This window comes from Hippoglossus stenolepis, chromosome 21, assembly GCF_022539355.2.
Source record: "Hippoglossus stenolepis isolate QCI-W04-F060 chromosome 21, HSTE1.2, whole genome shotgun sequence".
NCBI lineage: Eukaryota > Metazoa > Chordata > Actinopteri > Pleuronectiformes > Pleuronectidae > Hippoglossus > Hippoglossus stenolepis.
The window spans coordinates 19,705,844-19,726,195 of NC_061503.1; the positions used below are offsets into that span (position 1 = coordinate 19,705,844).

Consider the following 20,352-nt stretch of genomic DNA (forward strand, 5'->3'; position numbering starts at 1 on the left):
AACCGTATCGCCTCATGTCAGTGATGCTCGTTCCGTTATTGCTTTTTTACACTGAGCTGTTGCTCTGTCTAAAACAGTATTAAATCAGTTATGATGAAACTTTCTTTTACTGCAGGATATTGATCCAACTTTGTGTTTGTGGTGGAGGATGAAGTTCAGGACGCCTCAGATTCTTTTTAGCTTTTAGCCAGGAGACAGAGACCGGGTTCTCGAAAGTGAGACGACTTTTTGAAGAACAGATTAACAGAAGAATTAACGATAAAGATTTAATCGTTTGAGTGTCACTGACTTCGTAAACAACTCAGAGTCTTTGCTCTCAGGCCCCGAGGCTCTGAACCACTTGGAGATGAAACCAGAGTCGTCTTCTGAGTTCCTCGTTAACGACGCTCCTGGTTTCATCTGAGCGGTTTGAGTATTTTATTTATTTCAGTTATTTAACTGAACATTTGAGAGAAGCTCTTTGTTTGTTGGTTTTAAAAAGTGCAATGTAAATAAAGCTTATTGTTTTAATATCATCTATATTAGATATTTCTCATCTGTATCTCGATAGTGTTTGATTCTATTTCCCTTATTTTAAGCTTATTTTCTCATTTAATTTTGAATCAGTAGTTTCATCACTGTAGTTTTCAGCGAACGTGACGTCATCAGGAGTAAATCATCATGTTGTGTTTGTAGAAACGTTTTCCCTCCTCTACCTCTCGATGTCCGTGAACCTCATGATTTGACTTTAGTTTTCCGTGTTGTATTCTGTGCAGGTTTGTGTTGCTCATTACATCCTGACAACATCTCAGCTGCCTGGAGAAGTTGAACAAACCCCCTCAGATGTGCTTCAGCGTATCGACAGCTGAGCTCCACCTGTTGCCTTCAGTCCAAGGACAATCAATTTTTTTTATTCTCTGAATAAAGATGAGGCGCTGCCCTCACCGGTCTGCCCTCGCACTCCCAAAACGACTTGATTTCCTCGTTAAATTCCATCTATTTCAGAGTCGTGTCAACTTGAAAAGGTCACGGCAACAGCAGAAGGTTTTCTGCTTTGGGCTCAAAGGAACGAGACACGCTGGCTCGACAGAGACAAGAGCAGCCTGGAAACCTGCTGCAGCAGAGGAGAGATCAGCTTTAATGAACAGACGCAAAAAAACTGCTTCTCTTTTTAAGTCAAATTCGTCTCATTTTCAACCCTTCTTCTGCTTTTCTGTTGTAAATTGATATTCTCATCTCCAGTCTTCGTTATCCTCCAGTACTTTTTAAATGAGAAACGAGAAGAGGAAGACAAAAGCAGGAAATCTCAGGGTTGTCAGATTGTTTCTCATCCTTCTGACTAATGAACCTCGTCTGTTGGAAAGAAACTTTCCATTTCTTTCTTTCTAATTTTTACCGAGACTTTAAGCTTAAATCAAACGTTCTGTCTGAATCAGAAATGTTACGAACAACCAGACGGAGGAAGAATCGGTATCACAGAGAAACATCCAAATAGACAGAGCACGAAACATAACTGATCAATAACTGAGAGTGAGGTTTATTCACCTTTTTACACTCTAAAAATATTACACTGTAATAAAGACCTTTTGTAATTAGAGTGAAAACACAAAATATAAAATCTGTCAGTTGGCAGTTCTCATCTGTTTCCAACAGAAAATGTGAAGTTTCAGTAATTTAAAAGTCAGTGAAATAAGGAGAATCATCAAAAATACATTTAGTCCATAAAAATGTTCTTTCCAACAAGTTCAAATCGTTCTTTTGCACTGGAAGAATGTTCTTCACTTGTTTCAAAAGAAAGAAAGTTAAAAGAAAGTTAAGATGTGGCGTCAGTGCAGGTGATGTCTCACACGTGTGTGCACATGTTACATTCATGTCACCTCAGCTCACAGCACGTTGAAGATGTTAGTGAAGCATCTTCTGGAAGATCCTGGAAAACTAAAAGATAAATATTGAATCTTTGGAAACGTGTTGCATGTCTGTTATTAAAGGTTAAAGGTTACAACTGAGGTCAAATCTGCACCTTTCAGGGAAGATGTAGAGATTATTTCTTCATTCATTCATCTAATGTCATTTTACGTCAAACCTTATTACAAACAAACAGGTGAAGGACATTACTCCTTTCTCTTTTGGGAGAAATTCAAATAACCGCAGGTGAAGTGTAAATAAAGATGGACGACATGGCTGCTCCCGAAAGTGAAGCCAGCTCTCTCTCTGTTTCTTTGTGTGATCCAGAATCATTACTCCCTCACTCCATCACTTCACATCTTCATTAACCTACATATGTCCACAGTGATTACACTCGAATCTGGAGTGTTAATAAACCAACATCCCAGGATCCAAATACTTTGTCCAGATGTGGACTCTGTCCCCTCTTCTTCTTCATGGATCAGCCTCAGAGGAGGAAACAGCTTCTTCAAAGTAAAACCAAATGAGAAATAATCCTTAAAAAAAGATGTGAGCGCCGAAGTGAGTCTAGACTTTCCAAAAATAGCCGAGCTCAGTACGTCATCAAAAACCTCCTGACGCCGAGGAAAAGTGATTTATTTTAGAGAAAAAAGCTTCTCAGTTACAATGACACGAGTATTTATAGTTACTCTCTCACACACACACACACACACACACACACACACACACACACACACACACACACACACACACACTCACGCTCGTGCACGTCGTGGTTCCAGCTCTGAAGTCAGATTGCAGTCGGCCTCAGACGGGCTTCTCGCTGCTGATGGATGCGATGGGATCTTTGTGCTGCTCCCTGCAGCTCAGCCTCATCTGCACATTATTGCTTTGTTTGGAAAGTTGTTTTCGTTTAGTGTTGAGTTAACACAACTGTAAATCTCTGCAACACAAACATGCCTGTTTCCTCCTGAGTGTCTCCACCAGCCCCTCTCCCTTTGTCTTCTGTTAATCCTGCAAAGAAACATTGAAATAATAATGTTTTTGTTTTTCTTCCATTTGAAATTGGCAACTTGAGAGTTAGTGAGGATTTATTTATGGAGCATGGTTCAAAATAAATGTGACCTCGTGCTTCACAAACAAAAAGCATCAGCCGGAGATGAATATGAAATATATACAACATCAATATTTATGAAAAGGAGAAACAAAGGGACTTAGTCTGGAGTTTTTAAAGCCAGTTGAGCTGTTTGATGTAAAAATGATCGTATGGAGATAGAAAATAAAATCGGTCCAAGAACAGATCCTTGAGGAACTCCAACGTCCAGAGTAGTGATATCAGACATCTCTTTGCAGGTGGAGCTGAAGATGTTTTAAAAGATGGGATCTGAACCAATGAAAAGTATGAATAGAGAGAGAGAGAAGTTCATGTTTTAGGACGGACTTCATAAAGTGTGAATCTGTCTTCTTAGAGCAACATCCAATCAGAGCAGGAATAAACGGTTTCACCCTCTGCCCTGATTGGACGACTCTTCACAACAACGACTCAGTGTTTCTGAACCGTTGAAGATATAATTTTTTCATCCTGGAGAACACGTGGAGCTCATGAATCTGGAAACACGAGAACGTTCACATGCCTGCTTCCACCTCTCGGCTGCTGGAGCTGATGCTCACACAAGCCTCCGTCTATTTGCACCTTTCCTCCATCACACACACACACACACACACACACACACACACACACACACACACACACACACACACACACACACACACACACACACACACACACACACACACACACACACACACACTCACACATTGTCAGTTATTGTCGATTTGCGAGCTACACAGGAAGCAGTGAGAGTGTAATGATGCTACCTGACAGCCCATTAAACCAGAGAGAGATGAGGATGCAATTAGATTGTCATCCACGCTGGAGTTACCGCCGACAACACAGATGCAGGGAGCTGGAAGAGAGCAGGAGTATGTTGGGTGGGGGGGTGGATGATTCCTGCTCAACATTTGACTTGATACCAATTGATTGAGAGTTGACGGTTATTGTTGATCAGCTGTGTCACGGTGTGTCTGCTCCAGCGGGTTGATTGGGCTGCTGAGTTTAAAAAGACGTTTCCATCGGGGGGGGAATGAAGTCGCTCGTCTTCGTCCTCTTCGTCTTGTTAAGATCAAAGCTTTCACAACAACAGTCACACTTCACGTGTGCTGGAGCTCAGGATTCACACTGTCCCAGCTCCGAGGCTGAAACGCACAAAGACACACTTTTCAATTGAATGAGTCGACTTTTATGAATCACGCAAACTTATTATAAACACAACAACTGATGAGCTGAGCCGTGAACTACAGCAGAAACAAAATGCTCTTCATCAGTGATACAACATCTTTATACAGAATTTATATTCGTCTAGCAAATAGGAAATCACTGTGACATTGATTATTGTGCTTGTAGTGATAATAATAATTAACATATATTCATATATACCGGTGTTTATACGCTTTAGGTCAATGCAGAGCTGATGCATCATCTCACCTCCTGCTGGTGTTAAACTGATGTGTATGAGAACAGAGTTATATTATATTATATATGTTATAAAATCACTGATGCTTGAGTATAATCTCGTTCTTTTCCAGTTTTAATGTAAATGTCTGTTTGCTCTCATCTTGTCTCAACATGCCTGCAGTAACAGCGTGCTGCCAGCAGGAGGTGTGATGTTCCACAGATGCTCCTTCAGGCTCGTTCACAGTTTTCTGTGTTTGTCCTGTAAAACTGTTCAGTAACAATATAAACCAGAATGTAACTTTTACATACTTTCAAATAATTTATTTGACTGAAGAAGGAGAAAATGTATCGTAAAGTTTACCTGAAAAAATCTAAAACACCAAATTTAAAAATGTGTAGTTTATCAGGACAGTAAAATATATAAGAATATGTGTTATCTGTGTTATGATGTTAACGTTATGTAAAACGACTGCATGGGTATATAACATGAAAATACTGACACACAGATTTAATAACAATATTTTATTTATCGTTTTTTATCAAATTAAATTCTTATAAAGTCCACATTATCTAAAATGATTTTAAACATTGAGGAAGAAGAGGATGATATTCAATTTGAAGAATGATCATAACATCGATGAGGATGATGAGGAGGAGGAGGATGATGATGAGGATGATGATGATGATGATGAGGATGATGAGGATGATGATGAGGATGAGGATGATGATGAGGATGAGGATGAGGATGAGGAGGATGATGATGATGAGGAGGATGATGATGATGATGAGGAGGATGATGATGATGAGGAGGAGGATGATGATGATGAGGAGGATGATGATGATGATGATGATGATGATGAGGAGGATGATGATGATGATGATGATGAGGAGGATGATGATGATGATGATGATGATGAGGAGGATGATGATGATGATGAGGATGAGTAGGAGGAGGAGGATGGTCATGGTTTTGATGATGATGATGATGATGATAGCATTAACAACGAGGAAGACGAGGATGATATTATTGTTTGAACAATGATCATAACGTTGATGATGATATAGTGATGGTGATGATGATGATGGTAATGATGATGATAACAGCTTTTTCAATGAGGACGATAAGAATCATATCAAAGTTCTAACAATGATTGTGACAATAATCATAACATCGATGAGGAGGATGAGGAGGAAGAATCATATCAACGTTCTAACAATGATTGTGACAGTAATGATGAAGACGTGTTTATGACTTATTGTTGGTGTATTGATCAGTTTTGGTAAAGATGGCATCATGATCATCTCTTTGACTTTATGAGTTGATGCACTGATTGGACTTGAAGATGATGAGGTTGATACCAGTGGAAAGCGATGACGTGTGTTGATGGTGACATCGAGGATGTGGTGGCGTTGGGATGAAGATCCGTGGAGTGACAGCGGCGTGCTTCAGGCCAGCGTGTCACATCCTGTCCACTCACAGTGAGCCGGGGGCGGGACTCCACACACTCATCAGCGTTTTGAACAAAGTCCATCGATCGACTCGACCTCGTCAGCTCACATCCACGTGTTCAGGTGCAGAGCTGAGAAGAAGAAACAGCCACTTCCGATTCCAACCGTGGAAACCGACCGAGCGGCGCCGACGCGGTGGCGTGTGAGTCGAGAGCTGATGAAGCCTCGTTCAATAAAACATCGGCTGTGCTTGAATAAATCTACTGTATTTGGATCTTTCTAAATAAAACGTGTTCAGTGAAGGGAAATACAACTTATTACATGCAAACGAAATAAATAATAGAGTTGGTTAAATATTTAATATGAGACTTTAAAAAGACTCTAAATTAATATTTTAATATTTCAGATATATCATTTTGTAACAGCGGTCGTCCTTGTCCTTGGCAATATTCCAAACTCAGGGTTGAACTTTTAGCTTCATCCGATGTTTCCGACTCCGACATCGTCTCGCTGAGCAAACGATTCTTCACATTCTCCTGTGACGTCTCTTCATCCATTTCATAACGAGATGGTGAGAAAGAGAAGGAAACGTTTGGAATGTTGATACATTTACATGTTTTAAATACATCTACGTGATTATTGCTTAAATGCTAAATAAATTTAGTTCTCAATGAATCGATAGTTTCACTCGATTAATCAACAGCCACTTTGTTAGATTCTTATTCTTTTGATTGGTCAGATACATTTGTCACTTCCGGGCCTCCGTACAAAGTCTGTCCACGAGGAGCTGTCCGGTCCGGCGTGGTGCTGAAACTTCGGCCCCTCCACCGGCAGGGGGCGCCAGCTCAGGTGTCGCGGGTCTTCCTCTCGGGACTTTAACCGAACTAAACTTAGCCGAACAATTAAAAGACATTTCTGAGTCAAATTCATTCGCAAGAAATATCCTTTAATTGTAAGGTCAAGTGTAGAAATCTTCAGTTTCCTGTTTCTCCTCCGGTTCAGGGGCGTCACCTGGAATGACATCACAGGAAAGGTCAATGACGTCACATGCGCATACCCTGACACCGTGCGTGAACCTCTTCGGTCTCCAGGCTTCAGGACGCGGGAGACACACGCATCCGAGGTTTGAAACCTGCGGTGGATCAGCTTGTATAAAACCTGCTGGTGACTTGTTGAGAACCCCCCCCCCCAATCAACTCACATCTACTCGCCCCAAACTATCACGACTCGCCTTCACTCCTCATTGTGTGATTTCTCTTTCTCATTCTTGACTCTCGCTCCTTCTCCGTGTCTGGAAAATCCTCCCGTGCAGCCCTGGGACGGTTTTACGCACGGAGTCACGCACGGAGCCACGCACGGAGCCACGCACGGAGCCTCGGCTCGCCTCATGTGGAGGTTTGTTCATCCCGAGCTGAGAGAGATCAGTGGATCCTCGGACACGTCCTGTCCGTGCGCCGCGCGTCCTCCTCTCCAAGCTGCCGGGAGGAGACACGGTGTCTCAGAGAATCACTCGAGGTTCTGCAGAACCAGAACCAGAACCAGCCCTGGTTGTCACTAACCTGGTCAGGTGATCTGTTACAGAACTCATACATCTTTATTCTCTACGATATAAGATAAAAAAACATCGCTGCCTTGAGTTTTACGCGCGCACAGCGAGGGCACGAGCAGAGAGGTGCGATGTATCCGCAGAAGATCCAACAGCAGCGGAGCCGGATCCTCCGACCGACGCGGACTCGACCAACTTCCGCGCGTGAAACGTGAACTCGAGCTGCTGCAAGTTCATCACCGGCACCGACGTCTGCACTGATCCGCGGGACCGAGTGTGTGTCCGTCAGCGGCGAGACCACCTCTCCCCCCGTCTCCTCCTCCGCGGTGCGCACCGGCTCCCATCCATCCCTCCACCTCTCTCCAGCTCCATCCCTCCACCTCTCTCCAGCTCCATCCCTCCACCTCCACCAGCTCCATCCCTCCATCCCTCCATCTCTCTCCAGCTCCATCCCTCCATCCCTCCATCTCTCTCCAGCTCCATCCCTCCATCCTCCATCCCTCCACCTCTCTCCAGCTCCATCCCTCCACCTCTCTCCAGCTCCATCCCTCCATCCCTCCATCTCTCTCCAGCTCCATCCCTCCATCTCTCTCCAGCTCCATCCCTCCATCCCTCGCCCCTCTTTCTCCGCTCGGGCTCCCAGCGCCGTAGATAGAGGCTCTGCAGTCACGTGGGTCGGGGGAGAGGAGAGAGTGATAGAGAGAGGGAGAGAGAGAGAGAGCGCGTCCCTCCTCCTCCTCCTCCTCCGCAGTTTGCAGTGTGTTATGTCTCAGACTCGGAGGTGGAGAGTCAGAGCTGCTCGTCCGGCGGATCTCAACCTCTGAAACAAACCCCCGGTGTCTCCTCTCGTCCCTCGCCGCTCCCCTCCTCACTTCCCCGGGTCTGTTTCTCTCCGGAGCCCTGGGAGCTTCTCTTTCTCTCTTTTTCCACCCTCCTCTTCCTCGCGACTCCGGCCAACAGTTTGGTCTCTTGGATTTGGGTTTTTCCTGCTTCCTGTTGGTGGTGATTCACTCAGCTGCTGGCGCCGCGGCTGCTGCTCCCGCTTTTACGCACCGACGCTTTATTTTGGATTTGCTCGTCACTGGAGAAAACGCAGAAATCAGCGAGGTGGATCCGTGGATGCGCCTTTTGGGCTCGAGCCGGAGATGGAAATGCTGATATTGTTATTTCATTCCCTGTGGATATTGCAATGCAACACAGTGAGCGCCGACTCCATCGTTCACATTGGTAAGACCCAGCCTGAGCTGCTCCTCTTTGCTTCTGTTGTGCTGAGACTGTTTTTACTGATGGTGCGTGAAACACGCACATCGATGTGTTCAAGTTGTGGCTGATATGAATGTTCGAGTTTCCCAGCATGCACTGATTGTCAAACCCCTCTGAGGCAGAGAAATGACCCGACTTCACACCTGATTATCATTCCGATCCGTGCCAGGATCCTGTAGGAGGAAGGAGGCTGTTGCATCCAGGCTCAGACGCACAGTGCAGCCTGGTGGAAGTACCCGCAAGTGTTGCGCTGCGCCATCCCTCCATCCATCCATCCTTTTTTCCATCCATCCATCCCTCCTTCCCTCCATCCATCCATCCTTCCCTCTTTTTCTCCCTCCATCCCTCCCTCCTTCCCTCCCTGCCTCACAGAGAGCTCATATCGGTGTATATTCACATTCTCATGCAGAGAAAATGAGGCTGGCAGGAGACACTGGCCCGATGTGGGTGTTTGGAGGGTTTTGTTTTATCCACCCCTCCCTCCCTCCCTCCCTCTCTCCCTCCCTCCCTCCTCCTCCTCCCCTCTCATCCCTCTCTCCCTCGCCTCCCCTCATCTACAAGCCTGAACTTTGAATTGGACGTGAGTGAAATGTAAATCAACTCTGCCAGGGGAAGAGATGACAGAGGGGACAAACGCCGACTGTTCAGGCGCTGAAACAAACCTCGCGACCACAGATCCAGTTGGAGAGAGGGAGGCAGCAGCTCTTTCTCTCTCTCTCTCTCTCTCTCTCTCTCTCTCTCTCTCTCTCTCTCTCTCTCTCTCCCCCTCCCCCTCTCTCTGTCTGCTCTTTATTTTTCATCTTCTGATTTCCTGTGATATCTGTCAAGTCACTTTTCTGTCAGTAGAAATCTGTAGTGGAAGAAGGACACAGCGGAGTCAGGAGCGATCGTAGGATTCTGTGCGTCGAGCAGATTCAAGTGACTGATCACACGCTCGCAGACGCACTTTACGCATAAAACCCCCAGTTTGCACTATTTCCACTCAGAGTCTGATTGGATGCGGTAGTTTGGCGTTTGGAAGAGAGGACGTTAAAATAATAGGAGTAATAATTATCTAAGGGTTTGACATGTTAAGATCTTTGCTGCAGCTCAGTCCATCAAACAGTGGCAGCACTGCGGTGGCCTGTGGTTCAGAGAGGAGAGGAGAGGAGAGGAGAGGAGAGGAGAGGAGAGGAGGAGAGGAGAGGAGAGGAGAGGAGAGGAGAGGAAGGAGGAGAGGAGAGGAGAGGAGAGGAGAGGAGAGGAGAGGAGAGAGAGGAGAGGAGAGGAGAGGAGAAGAGAGGAGAGGAGAGAGAGGAGAGGAGGAGAGGAGAGGAGAGGAGACAAGGGAGGAGAGGAGAAGAGAGGGAGAGGAGGAGAGGAGAGGAGAGGAGAGGAGAGGAGAGGAGAGGAGAGGAGAGGAGAGGAGGAGAAGGGAGGAGGAGAGGAGAGGAGAGGAGAAGAGAGGAAATGAGATGAAACAAGAGAGAAGTGGAAGAGGAGAGGAAACGACAGAGGGAAGTGTATAGGGTGTGTGAGGAAAAAGGGAGGAAGGGGGAGTCGGAGCTAAAAACGAATCTACTTCCTTTAAATAATTTTCCCAGAGACTGAGACAGATTCCTTCTTAAAACCCTGAATCTCCATTACAAGCAGACGTGAGGTTGAAATGAAACAACACAACAAGGAGCTTCATCACTTAACAATGACAAACTACTGTGTTCGATGAGACGACTCACAACCAAGAATGTGCTGAATATTCATGTGAGCAGTTAATCTGGAGGAGAGGGAGTGTGTTTCCTCTCGCTCTTTTATACGCTGGCTGTCTAATTATAGAATTATCTTTCTGACATTCACTGGAAATAAATCCTGCCGAGCAGCGAGGGAAGTCTCTGCTCTGCCACGACTCTCCGACCACTTCACAGGACGCTTCCACCGAGTCCTGTGGAGGACGGACGGAGGGATGAATGGACGCAGATGAACAGATAGTTTTCCGTCCCTCAGGAGAAAATCTGCATCTCAGAACAGAGAACAGTGTTTCAGGATTATGCAGAACACAGAACACTAAATACAACAGATAACAGACGGGTTGATGCCAAATAGTGAGACGCTGCAGCCAAGCTGCTGCGACTGAGCAGCTACTGGAGCGATTTGTGGACAAAGGACATGTTGAGAGAAGGTGTGAGCTCAGGGTTATTTCTGTCTTCTCTATCCATCTCATCACTGAAAACCTACAGAACCTGATGCACCTGCTGTAAATGTGTCAAACGTCAGGGACAGAAGCTTCAGAGACTCATTCTGAGGAGAAGCTGGTTCATCTGAAGCAGACACATGAAACACATGATCCCTGCTGCTCTTGAACCACAGCTCGTATCACGAGGCTGTTTCCAGTGACGCTGCAGCAGGAGACACAGTCAGCTGCAGGATTCTGGAGTCTTTGCAGATCCAACAGGGTTTTTAAGCTCCTGGACGTTTGGGTCTTCTTCAGGCTGGATCCCCTGCCCGTCCATAAAAGAACGTTATTTCATATTAGCACGTTTCCTCACTGGTCCCTGCACGACCATCTGCACTGCTGTAAATATCCGAATGTCTGTGGTTTTATACCTTTCTGGTGCAATAATCCTCCTTGTTCGAAAAAAAGGTTCCCTGTGGCACGGTGGTTTAGTGGAGAACCTCGAGCTTTAGGATCCACGCTGGATTCATTAGCTCCACTCAGGAGGTTGTGTTTTCATCAGTGTTTGTCTGATAGTCGGCAGGATTATGGAAAACGACTCAACAGATTTCTACCAGACCTGAAGGATGCAGGTGGTGGTTTCCTGAGGAGACTGTTGGGCTTTGATGGATTTATGAACTCGACTCCAGTTTTTGAATTTAAATCCCTGGATTCTCTTGTTCGTACTGAAGTAAAACCTTCGAGAGAAGAAGCAGCGGCTGTGTTTTCATGTCGGTGTGAAGCCATCAAACCTCCGTGGTGGAACAAAGCTCGTGGACTCGTGATGGCACAGAGTTTTACTTCTGGCCTCTGTGTTCGGACAGATGAGCCAGTTTATCTGGATTTTTATATCCCAAAAAACCCTGCGACCACATAAGTGCTGCATATTTTAGTTTTGTAGACATTGGACGACAACATACTGGATATTTGCATAGTCTAAATTAAAGTTATAAAAAAAAACATGTGGCGTGTAGTAGAAATAGATTCAGATTGAACCCCCTCTGGTTGGCTGCCTGCGTGGTTTCCCTGAACCGACTGACAGTCTGACTCTGACTGACTTGGCAGCGCGACACGACGCCCAGATCGGATGTGACAGTGTTCCGACCTCCGCCCTGAAACCCCTGCCTGAGCATCTGTCTCGTGGCGGCCTTATCCTCTGTGACATGTCCCGGTTTGTTTGTCCCTGCGTGTCTTTTGTTCCCCATGATCAGTGGCAGGCGGTGGGTGTTGCAGGGTGGGGGGCGGGGGGTTGGATCTGTAAAAGAGCTGATACACATGAACACGTGGAACCCGGACCTCCGGTTCACCTTCTCCTCTGACCCACTTCCTGCGCTCGTGTGCATCAGCGGTGAAACCTCCTGCTGAGCTGATGCTCGACAGTCTTCGGCTTTTCTTCTCATTTAGTCACAACAGCAGCTGCTTCCTCTAATTGGTCCCGCCCCTCTTCTCTGGTTGAATGAGAGTAAATGAGTGAAAAACAGGCGCTGCTGTGTTTGTTTGTGAGCGGGAACAAGAAGCGTCAGTTTGTCTGAAGGTCGGAGCCGAGAGCAGCAAACACAAACAAACACGGCTCCAATCAATCCTCTAATGAAATATCAGAGATCCAGCTGTCAGTGAAGTCCTGATCTGAAGGGTTGGATTTAACATTTCACTTCCTCCCTCACAGAGAAGAGGAAGAAAATCATTATGAAAAACAGACAAGCAAATGAATCAGTTCACAGACGAGTAGAAACGATGTCGACGTCTTTGTGGAACAAGCAGCAGGAAGTAGTTTCTGTTGGACTCAACAAATAGTCACTGACGACCTTTGACCTTTGTGAGGGGAAATGAAACCAGGTGTTTTCTGTCAAGTTATTTATTAAAGAAGAAAAACTAAATAACTACATGACGATGAATTAACGAAAAGGGGAACAGGACGAGTGGGAATAGAATAAAACTCAGATATCTTCCTAAAAACCAAGAAGTGTCCCAGATGATTTGTTATTCATGAAGTTGTTTGTGTCCACGTGATAAAGGTTCAGTGATGTCTCGTCTTGGAGCCGTTCAGCTGCTCCAGCGTTTGTCTTCTGTTGGTCCAGTGATTCATCGGAGCTTCTCTCTGCTGTGGAGGGGTTTCAGTACACGTCATTATTTTAATTCAGTGTTGAAGTCCAACATGTATGTGATGCAGCTTGAAGAGCATCTAACAGACAGAAGTTCATCACAGGAGCATTTAGCTGCTGGAAAAGTGTTTAATGTTTCAGAGGCAATTACAGCCGGAGAAGATATGGATAATGCACCGACACATTTACCTGTCAGGTCCCGTGGCTGGTAAAGATGTTGTTATCGTCCTTCAGCAGCTCGTATCTGTCCGACTCTGGTCATAGCTTGTCCTGTCCCCTGTGGACTGACTTCCAGGCCTGGGGTCCTCGAAACGTCCCTCAGGCCCAGCAGATAACAAGTCACTTTTCATAAAGAGCCTGAGCAGGAGAGATTACCCCCGTCCCATGAGCCAGGCAGCTGACGAGGGATGATTTACGGCACCGGTGTAGGGGCGAGCGGAATGAGAGCCTTGCTTATCCGTGGCCGAGGTTTGGAAAGGCGAGCTCGACCTGCAGGAATCCAATCTGCTGAGGCTGGCGAAGCAAATGAGCAGCTGTGGCCTTTTCTCACCCGGAACCAAATAAGATAAACTAACCCAGTTAGGGAACAACGCAGAAGGCTTCCTGCACCGTCCCAGCAGAGACTGAGCAAGAGCATGTACCTGCAGCACCTGCACGCACACACACACACACACACAGAGCAGGGGGGGGTTCTAACATTCATCCAGTGGATTGAATAAACGTGGCACGCAGCCGAGTGTTTGACCCTGTGGGGGCAGTGAAATACTCGGCGAAGAAGCATCAGTGTTCCCTGAAATTCACTGTGACACGCAGAGGAAACATGGAGAGGAACGGACTCGAGAGGAAACACGTTCGAAACAAGTTTGTGAACGATGCTGCTGATCCCGAGGTTTTTATACCAAAGGTGCTGAAGTGACTGATGTTTGTTTTTCAGACTAGGACTTAGAACATTTTCTTTTCCTTTTGGTTCAGACTAGACTGAAGGTACCAAACAACAGCAGCTTGTTTGTGAACCAGTCGGTGTCTCTTCCCTCCAAAGTGTAAGAACTCCCCTTCGGCAACAACAGGCCCGGGGGGAGGTGGGGGTGGGAGCTGATCTGATGAAGCAAATGGCGTTGACACGATCGTTACCATAAGAGAAACAGCGAGAGAGTGGCTGAGCGTGACTGAATGAAAATGATTGGATGTTCCCAGCTCCACAGCTGGGAACGAGCCAGTGGTTGTGTTCAAATGTCCTGCAAACATCTGGAGCTCAGCAGCCGACACAAGTTTCTAAAATCACAACGTGTGACACACAGTTTGTCTGATGAGCTCAGTGAACGGTGTGGAGCTGTAAATCACCAGATGAGCTGTGGCGTCTTGGTGGGGTCGTGTTCTGAGGGTCGTTAGAATCTCTCTGCTTCAAATACAGACTTTGATAAATCTGGAATTCATCTGAAAAATAATAAAGTTTAGGGGCCAAACGTTGACGAGAAACTTAACATATAAGCAACAAAATTACTACAAAGCAATAATTTCAATTTTCATGAAAACATCTCATTATACAATCATCAGAATCTATTCGGCCAAATTAATAAATCAACAACATTGATGAGTGAAAAAGATACAAAAATGTGACAGAAGATTGAGTTTTAAAGCTTAAAGATGTCAAACCCACAACTAAACTTTATTAAAGTAAAAGCAGGATAACTCAGTTCTCAGTCGTTAGGTCACGTCCTCCTCTCTCACTGCAGCGACTCCTTTTAGCTCCAATGTAAAAGTCCAAGAATAAATAGTGGTTCCTCCAGAGCTCCTCTGCTTTGACTCCCTCCTGGTGTTAGTGACCAGTGATTTAGCTGAAAAGATAAATGACACCTCTTCTATTACCACTGATTAAGTCCTTAATAGGAATGGATTCAGTGGGTGATGAAAGGAAGAAGGCCAGTGAGTATCAGGTGTGTGTGTGTGTGTGTGTGTGTGTGTGTGTGTGTGTGTGTGTGCGTGTGTGCGTGTGTGTGTGTGTGCGTGTGTGCGTGTTGGCCATCTGCATCGATCAAAGGCCCCAGAGTGATTAGAGATGTGATCGACTGTGAAGTGAAAGCAGAAATCATCCTTTAAAGAAGGAATATCTGGGAGAAGCTGCAGGACGTCGGCCTGTCGGAGCAGACGAGTGAATATTCAGGGTATTCCGTAGTAAAGATGAGTGACAGTGTCGTGGTTTGGTTTCCTCTCCACACTGAACAGCCCAGTAAACCAGTCTGTGGCTGCAGCCGCCTGTCGGACGTGGAACTGGTTTGAATCAGGTTCAGGACTGGAATCACAGCCTCTGTCCGTGGTGCTGAAAGCAGATGTTTTAACACGAGACAGATCCAATCAAACTCTGCTCAACTGTCACATTTTCATTTGCTCTCGGACCAGTGGAACGGAAATGTCGACATTGATCATTTAGCCGTTTAATTTACTAAACATCTTCTATTTGCGTCCTTAGATTTCAATTACAACACAAATCTTTAAACGGCTGTTTTCTCTAAATTAGTTTTTCTCCTGCTCCGAGACAGAAATCTCCTCTTCGGTGTCCAGTTGCAGTCGAGTCCACGTTCTGAAGAGTTTGTTCATCAATCAGATTCTAAAATTCATCCCAAAATTATCTTTAACACAGTTGTTGATGGTGTTTTTTACTTTTTTCCACTTTCTGCTTCTTCACACTCGTCTACTTCTCAGTAATTATAATCATCAACTCAATGGATGAAAGAGAAATGATTCATGAATAAAGAAAACACACTAAAAACTCAATAAATACAATATCAAAGTCCCTGATTCGTATAAGACAAAAGAAATAGTTGTTCATAGTTGAACTCATAGAAGTATTTCACTATAATATATATGATATATAATATAATTGGCTCTACCTCAACTACATGTAACAATAAAATGCTGCTTATAAAATGTAAACACTAACATAGAAGTCTATTGAAGTTTGTTTGTCTTTCAACATAAGAGGAAAAAGAAAAGTTTTGGTTTCATTTGTCTTCACGTCTCAGATTTATTCATGTGTTTGCAGAGTGAACGTCCACACGTCACTTTACCTGACGTCAGGTTCACAGAGACTATTTTCATCTTAACACTCAGATCAACAGAAGGAAAGTGAAATCTATCAAATCCGCTGCCACCCAGGAGCGATTATTACTTATTTCTGAAGATGGGGATATTTTCATATTTTCATCTGGCAGCAGGTGCTTATAATAAAATCTGTGCATATTGCCACCTGCGTCTCAGCCTCCATAAAGCTTTTGTGAGATTAATAGGTCCAGTGAGAAGCCCGAGTTTATGGTCGCGGATCACAGAGGCGACTCGATCCTCAAGTCTTTCCCAGGCGGCCATGTTGGAACACAAAGCCCCAGACTGCTGGTGACTCTGAGCCCGAGACGAGGACGCCGGACTCTCCAGATACGATATGTTGTTTTTGCATTATTGGCAACAGAAAGTTTGCATTTGGCATCTGTCTGGTGTGAAGTTCCCTGTATGTTGCAGCGTCTGTGAGCACGCTGGAAAGGCCACGGTCTCCACGTCACACATTCGATTTCCAACTTGATTCCCTGACCTGAAGGATCGAAGCATCTGTTTTTAATAAAGTGTGATTTTTTATTCTTCAATGTCAAGCAGTGCGTCTTGGCTCTACTTGGTGGTTCATATTACTTTCTCTGTTTACGTGTTCATTTCTTCAACCACATGAACTATACAGAGCTGCTCCTCAGCTGGAACCAGAAAACAGGCTTCGTTGTCTCCTGGCAACCGGTCCACATCCTGCTACTGTTGTTTTTCTACATTCGCTTTAAACAGTATTTTAGGAAGCGGATGTTTTGATACCGATCAGTGACTGGGAGCAGAGGCTGAACTCTTCACAGGAACAGAAGCTTTCTGCAGGAAGGAGGCGACAGGTTGAATTGTGTAAATATAAAAATAAGCTTTTTCATAGTTTTTGGTAATAAAATTAACTCTACTTGTAAAAAACAGTGTCTCAGAATTGATTGATTGATTCATATCGACTCTCTGTGGTCTCCTGGCCTGCGTCTTCTGCTGGTTTTCAGATCCAGTAACTGTCCAGTACATTCCTGCCCAGCACAGTGCTGGTGAATATTCAGTTTGTGCAGCTCACAGCGCTGGAAATAAATCACACAAAAAACATTATCTCCCTCCACAAACAGTGTCCCTGTCGCCACAGAGCATGTTTTCATATCTCTTATCCACTGGAACTATTTCTTATGTGTCTGAGCTGCAGCTTAATCTCCCTCAGCTGCACAGTGAAGTGGTGCAGGGGTGAGTCTCAGGGGCAGAGATTTGAAATCAAAGCTCTCTGCATGGCGACGTGCTGCTCGACAGACACGAGCAAACCTCCGGCTTCTGTAACTCGGCCGAGCTGAACCTTTAATTTCCTGACTCCTCTCCAGACAGGCGGCGGGAGAGAGAGATTCTGAGGAGTGTAGAATTCATGGCGGTTCGATGGTGAGCCCACAGAGTCACTGCCTCCTCCTCCTCCCTCTGCGCTCATCAGTCGGAGGGTCTGCAGCCGCGAGTCAACACCTCCCTCCACCTCCCCGACAACAGGATTCATTCCTAACTGAAAACACCAGACAGTTTCCAACCCGCTGATCTGATCAAACCCAGGAAGTAGACGTGTCCCCTCTCTGCCCCGAGGCATCGGACCCAGCGCCAGGATCCCGGTGCTGAGCCGACTTCATCTGAGACCCGACTGGCACAAGCTGGCAGAGTTCATTCAAACTTGCAGGCACAGTTTTTTTTAATTGTGCATGAAAAACCGTCTGAGCAGAATTTGGGAGGTTTCATTCATCAAACCACTCGTTTGTCTGCCCCCGTTCCACCACATCTCCTCATCCCTCCATCACATTAAAGACCTCCCAGTCGTTAGAGCCGCACAAAATAATCAAGCACATTATCATGTAAGTTTAATGTCTGAGCATCGATTCCCCTTCGGCCGGTTCAGGAGAATTAAACACATGCATCACTGTTGTTTACTGGAAACGTTTCTCCACATCCTGTTCTCCGGCCTCAGGAGGAGACGACGGGAGAACGTCTCTGAACACGAGGTCCATTTAGCAGCTTTTCTGGAGCTTTCAGTCACATGACTTTCATCAGCCGGCTGCAGGTGATGTGCTCCACATTACTGCTAAAGACCGAGTCTTTCCTCAGAGGCCTGATGGGTCGTCATTATTCTGTTAAATTCATTCAAATTTAACTTTTAAATCAACTCAAATACTCAAACTCTTAAAGCTTATAACTTATACCTACTCACATCTGAAGAGTCTCATCACGTTCAGTAAGAATGAAACAGAAAAATAATTTTATCTCAAACTGTGACACAGAATCAATCTGAAGCTTCTGGTTCCTACTTTGCTCTGTGTCCAGTTTGTATATTAATTCAAAGGAAATGACTTGGTGATAGTTAATTGTTCTGATTATCTCTGATGTTTAAAGACTCTTAAAAACATGTTTGTCATAATCGAGCCGACAGGTTTCACTCTGCCACTGAGCACCTGCATCAAACTGAGTGAAACCTGAGTGAAACCTGAGTGAAACCAGAGTGAAACCTGAGTGAAACCCGAGTGAAACCCGAGTGAAGCCTGAGTGAAGCCCGAGTGAAACCCGAGTGAAACCTGAGTGAAACCCGAGTGAAGCCTGAGTGAAACCAGAGTGAAACCCGAGTGAAGCCGAGTGAAACCCGAGTGAAACCTGAGTGAAACCTGAGTGAAACCCAGCTCTGAGTCCATGTGTGAAATCTCTCTCTAACATGTACAAAGCCGATCAAAGGACTCTGTGACGCCGAGTGGAGACGCAGCATCGAGCAGCAGAACAAACACGTTAATGAGAGTCACCGCTGAGTCACCGTGGCGACTGGTTGAGATAAAATGTTGTGGCACCGTGTTCTGGAAGTCGCCCGCGGCTTTTGTGTGTTGTTGTGAAACTGTAATTTCACATGGTCTAATTTTGTCTCAGCGCTCTGTACAGTTACATGGGCTCCAGTTGAACTGACTGTTGTGATGATGATGAAAGAGGATGATGAGGATGTTGCCATGGAGACATCGGTTGTGATTACTGGTCCTTTCACGGTTCACGTGGCAGAGCGTAGCACCGATTCTGACGGGACCTCCCAGAATAACCCCCCGGCTGTGTCGTCCGTCTCCTCGGCGCCTGAACATCTGTTGAACACAATCTCTTCTTCAGCTGGTTTTGTTCAGCGTCGGTGGAATGGAACTGTTGCCATGGCAGCTGATTGTTAATTTCACCACCTCTGCACTTCTTAATTAGCAGCCTGACTGAAACAGAAACAAAGTCCCCGTGTGCCTTCGCTTCGTGTAACTGAGCCTCTGGGGGGAGATTCTGCTTTTGAAACATAATTCTGCTTCATTGATTCAGCTCAGGAGGATAATGGAGGATTTCTCAGTCTTTGCTCCTTGTTTGATTTATTTAGTCGGAGCCAACGTGGGACGTGTGATTTCTTTTCAGTTAATCTGGTTCTCGTCTGTGTAGAAACAGACGAGAACCCGGAGAGGAAGAGTCGAGTTTCACTGTCCTCACAGTTTGCATCTCTTCCTGTGAAGATGTCAACAGTCTTCATCACACGTCAGTGAACCTGAACACACTGAGATGCAAAGTGTTGATGCAGCCTCAGTAAACGTCTCCGTGAGGTCGATGGTTGTTCCTGTTCTGCTGCTGTTTCTTGGAATTGACTGGTCCCAGTAACTCTGTGTGTCCTCTCTGTCCCCTCCGACCTGCCCAGGTGCCATATTCGAGGAGAACGCAGTGCGGGACGACGAGGTGTTCCAGCTCGCCGTGTCGGACCTCAGTCTGAGCGACGACGTCCTGCAGAGCGAGAAGATCACACACTCCATAAAGCTCATCGAGCCCAACAACCCTTTCCAGGCGGTGCAGGAAGGTAAGGCCGCTGTGTGAGGCGTGTTTACAGTGTGTGACGCTGTGTGTGTGACGCTGTGTGTGTGTGACGCGCTGTGTGTGTGACGCTGTGTGTGTGTGTGTGTGACGCTGTGTGTGTGATGCTGTGTGTGTGTGACGCTGTGTGTGACGCTCTGGGTTTTGACTGCAGTGCTTTTTGCAGATTGGTCTGTGTTGTTGCTGCAGTGTGTGTGTGTGTGTGTGTGTGTGTGTGTGTGTGTGTGTGTGTGTGTGTGTGTGTGTGTGTGTGTGTGTGTGTGTGTGTGTGTGTGTGTGTGTGTGTGTGTGTGTGTTTTGCTGCCTGCGTTGTTAATCTTTAGATGGCGCTGGCTGCGTCTCCTGGTGAAGGAGCCTCTCAGCTAACGACCCAGGTATCAGCCTCCTAAACGCTGGTGGCGGCTGCCTGCTCGGTTCCCGCTCTCAGAGGAAGCTGCTGGTGTTTGATGCTGCACCACAT

General features: G+C 45.8%; 1 protein-coding gene and 1 long non-coding RNA gene across 2 annotated transcripts in view; one reads left to right on the forward strand and one right to left on the reverse strand.

Moving 5' to 3' along the window:
- Positions 1-6,192: 6,192 nt before the first annotated feature.
- Positions 6,193-6,840, reverse strand: LOC118100816. Its single transcript, XR_004694477.1, has 2 exons — positions 6,592-6,840; positions 6,193-6,395 (listed from the first exon to the last, which is right to left on the reverse strand). It is a non-coding gene; the product is annotated as an uncharacterized LOC118100816 (long non-coding RNA).
- Positions 6,841-8,088: 1,248 nt separating this feature from the next.
- Positions 8,089-20,352, forward strand: part of grid1b (glutamate receptor, ionotropic, delta 1b) — a 268,042-nt gene continuing 255,778 nt past the window's right edge. Inside the window, 2 exon segments of the mRNA XM_047338469.1 lie at positions 8,089-8,621; positions 19,723-19,878. Coding sequence (XP_047194425.1) covers positions 8,540-8,621; positions 19,723-19,878 — 238 coding nt within the window. The 5' untranslated portion in view covers positions 8,089-8,539.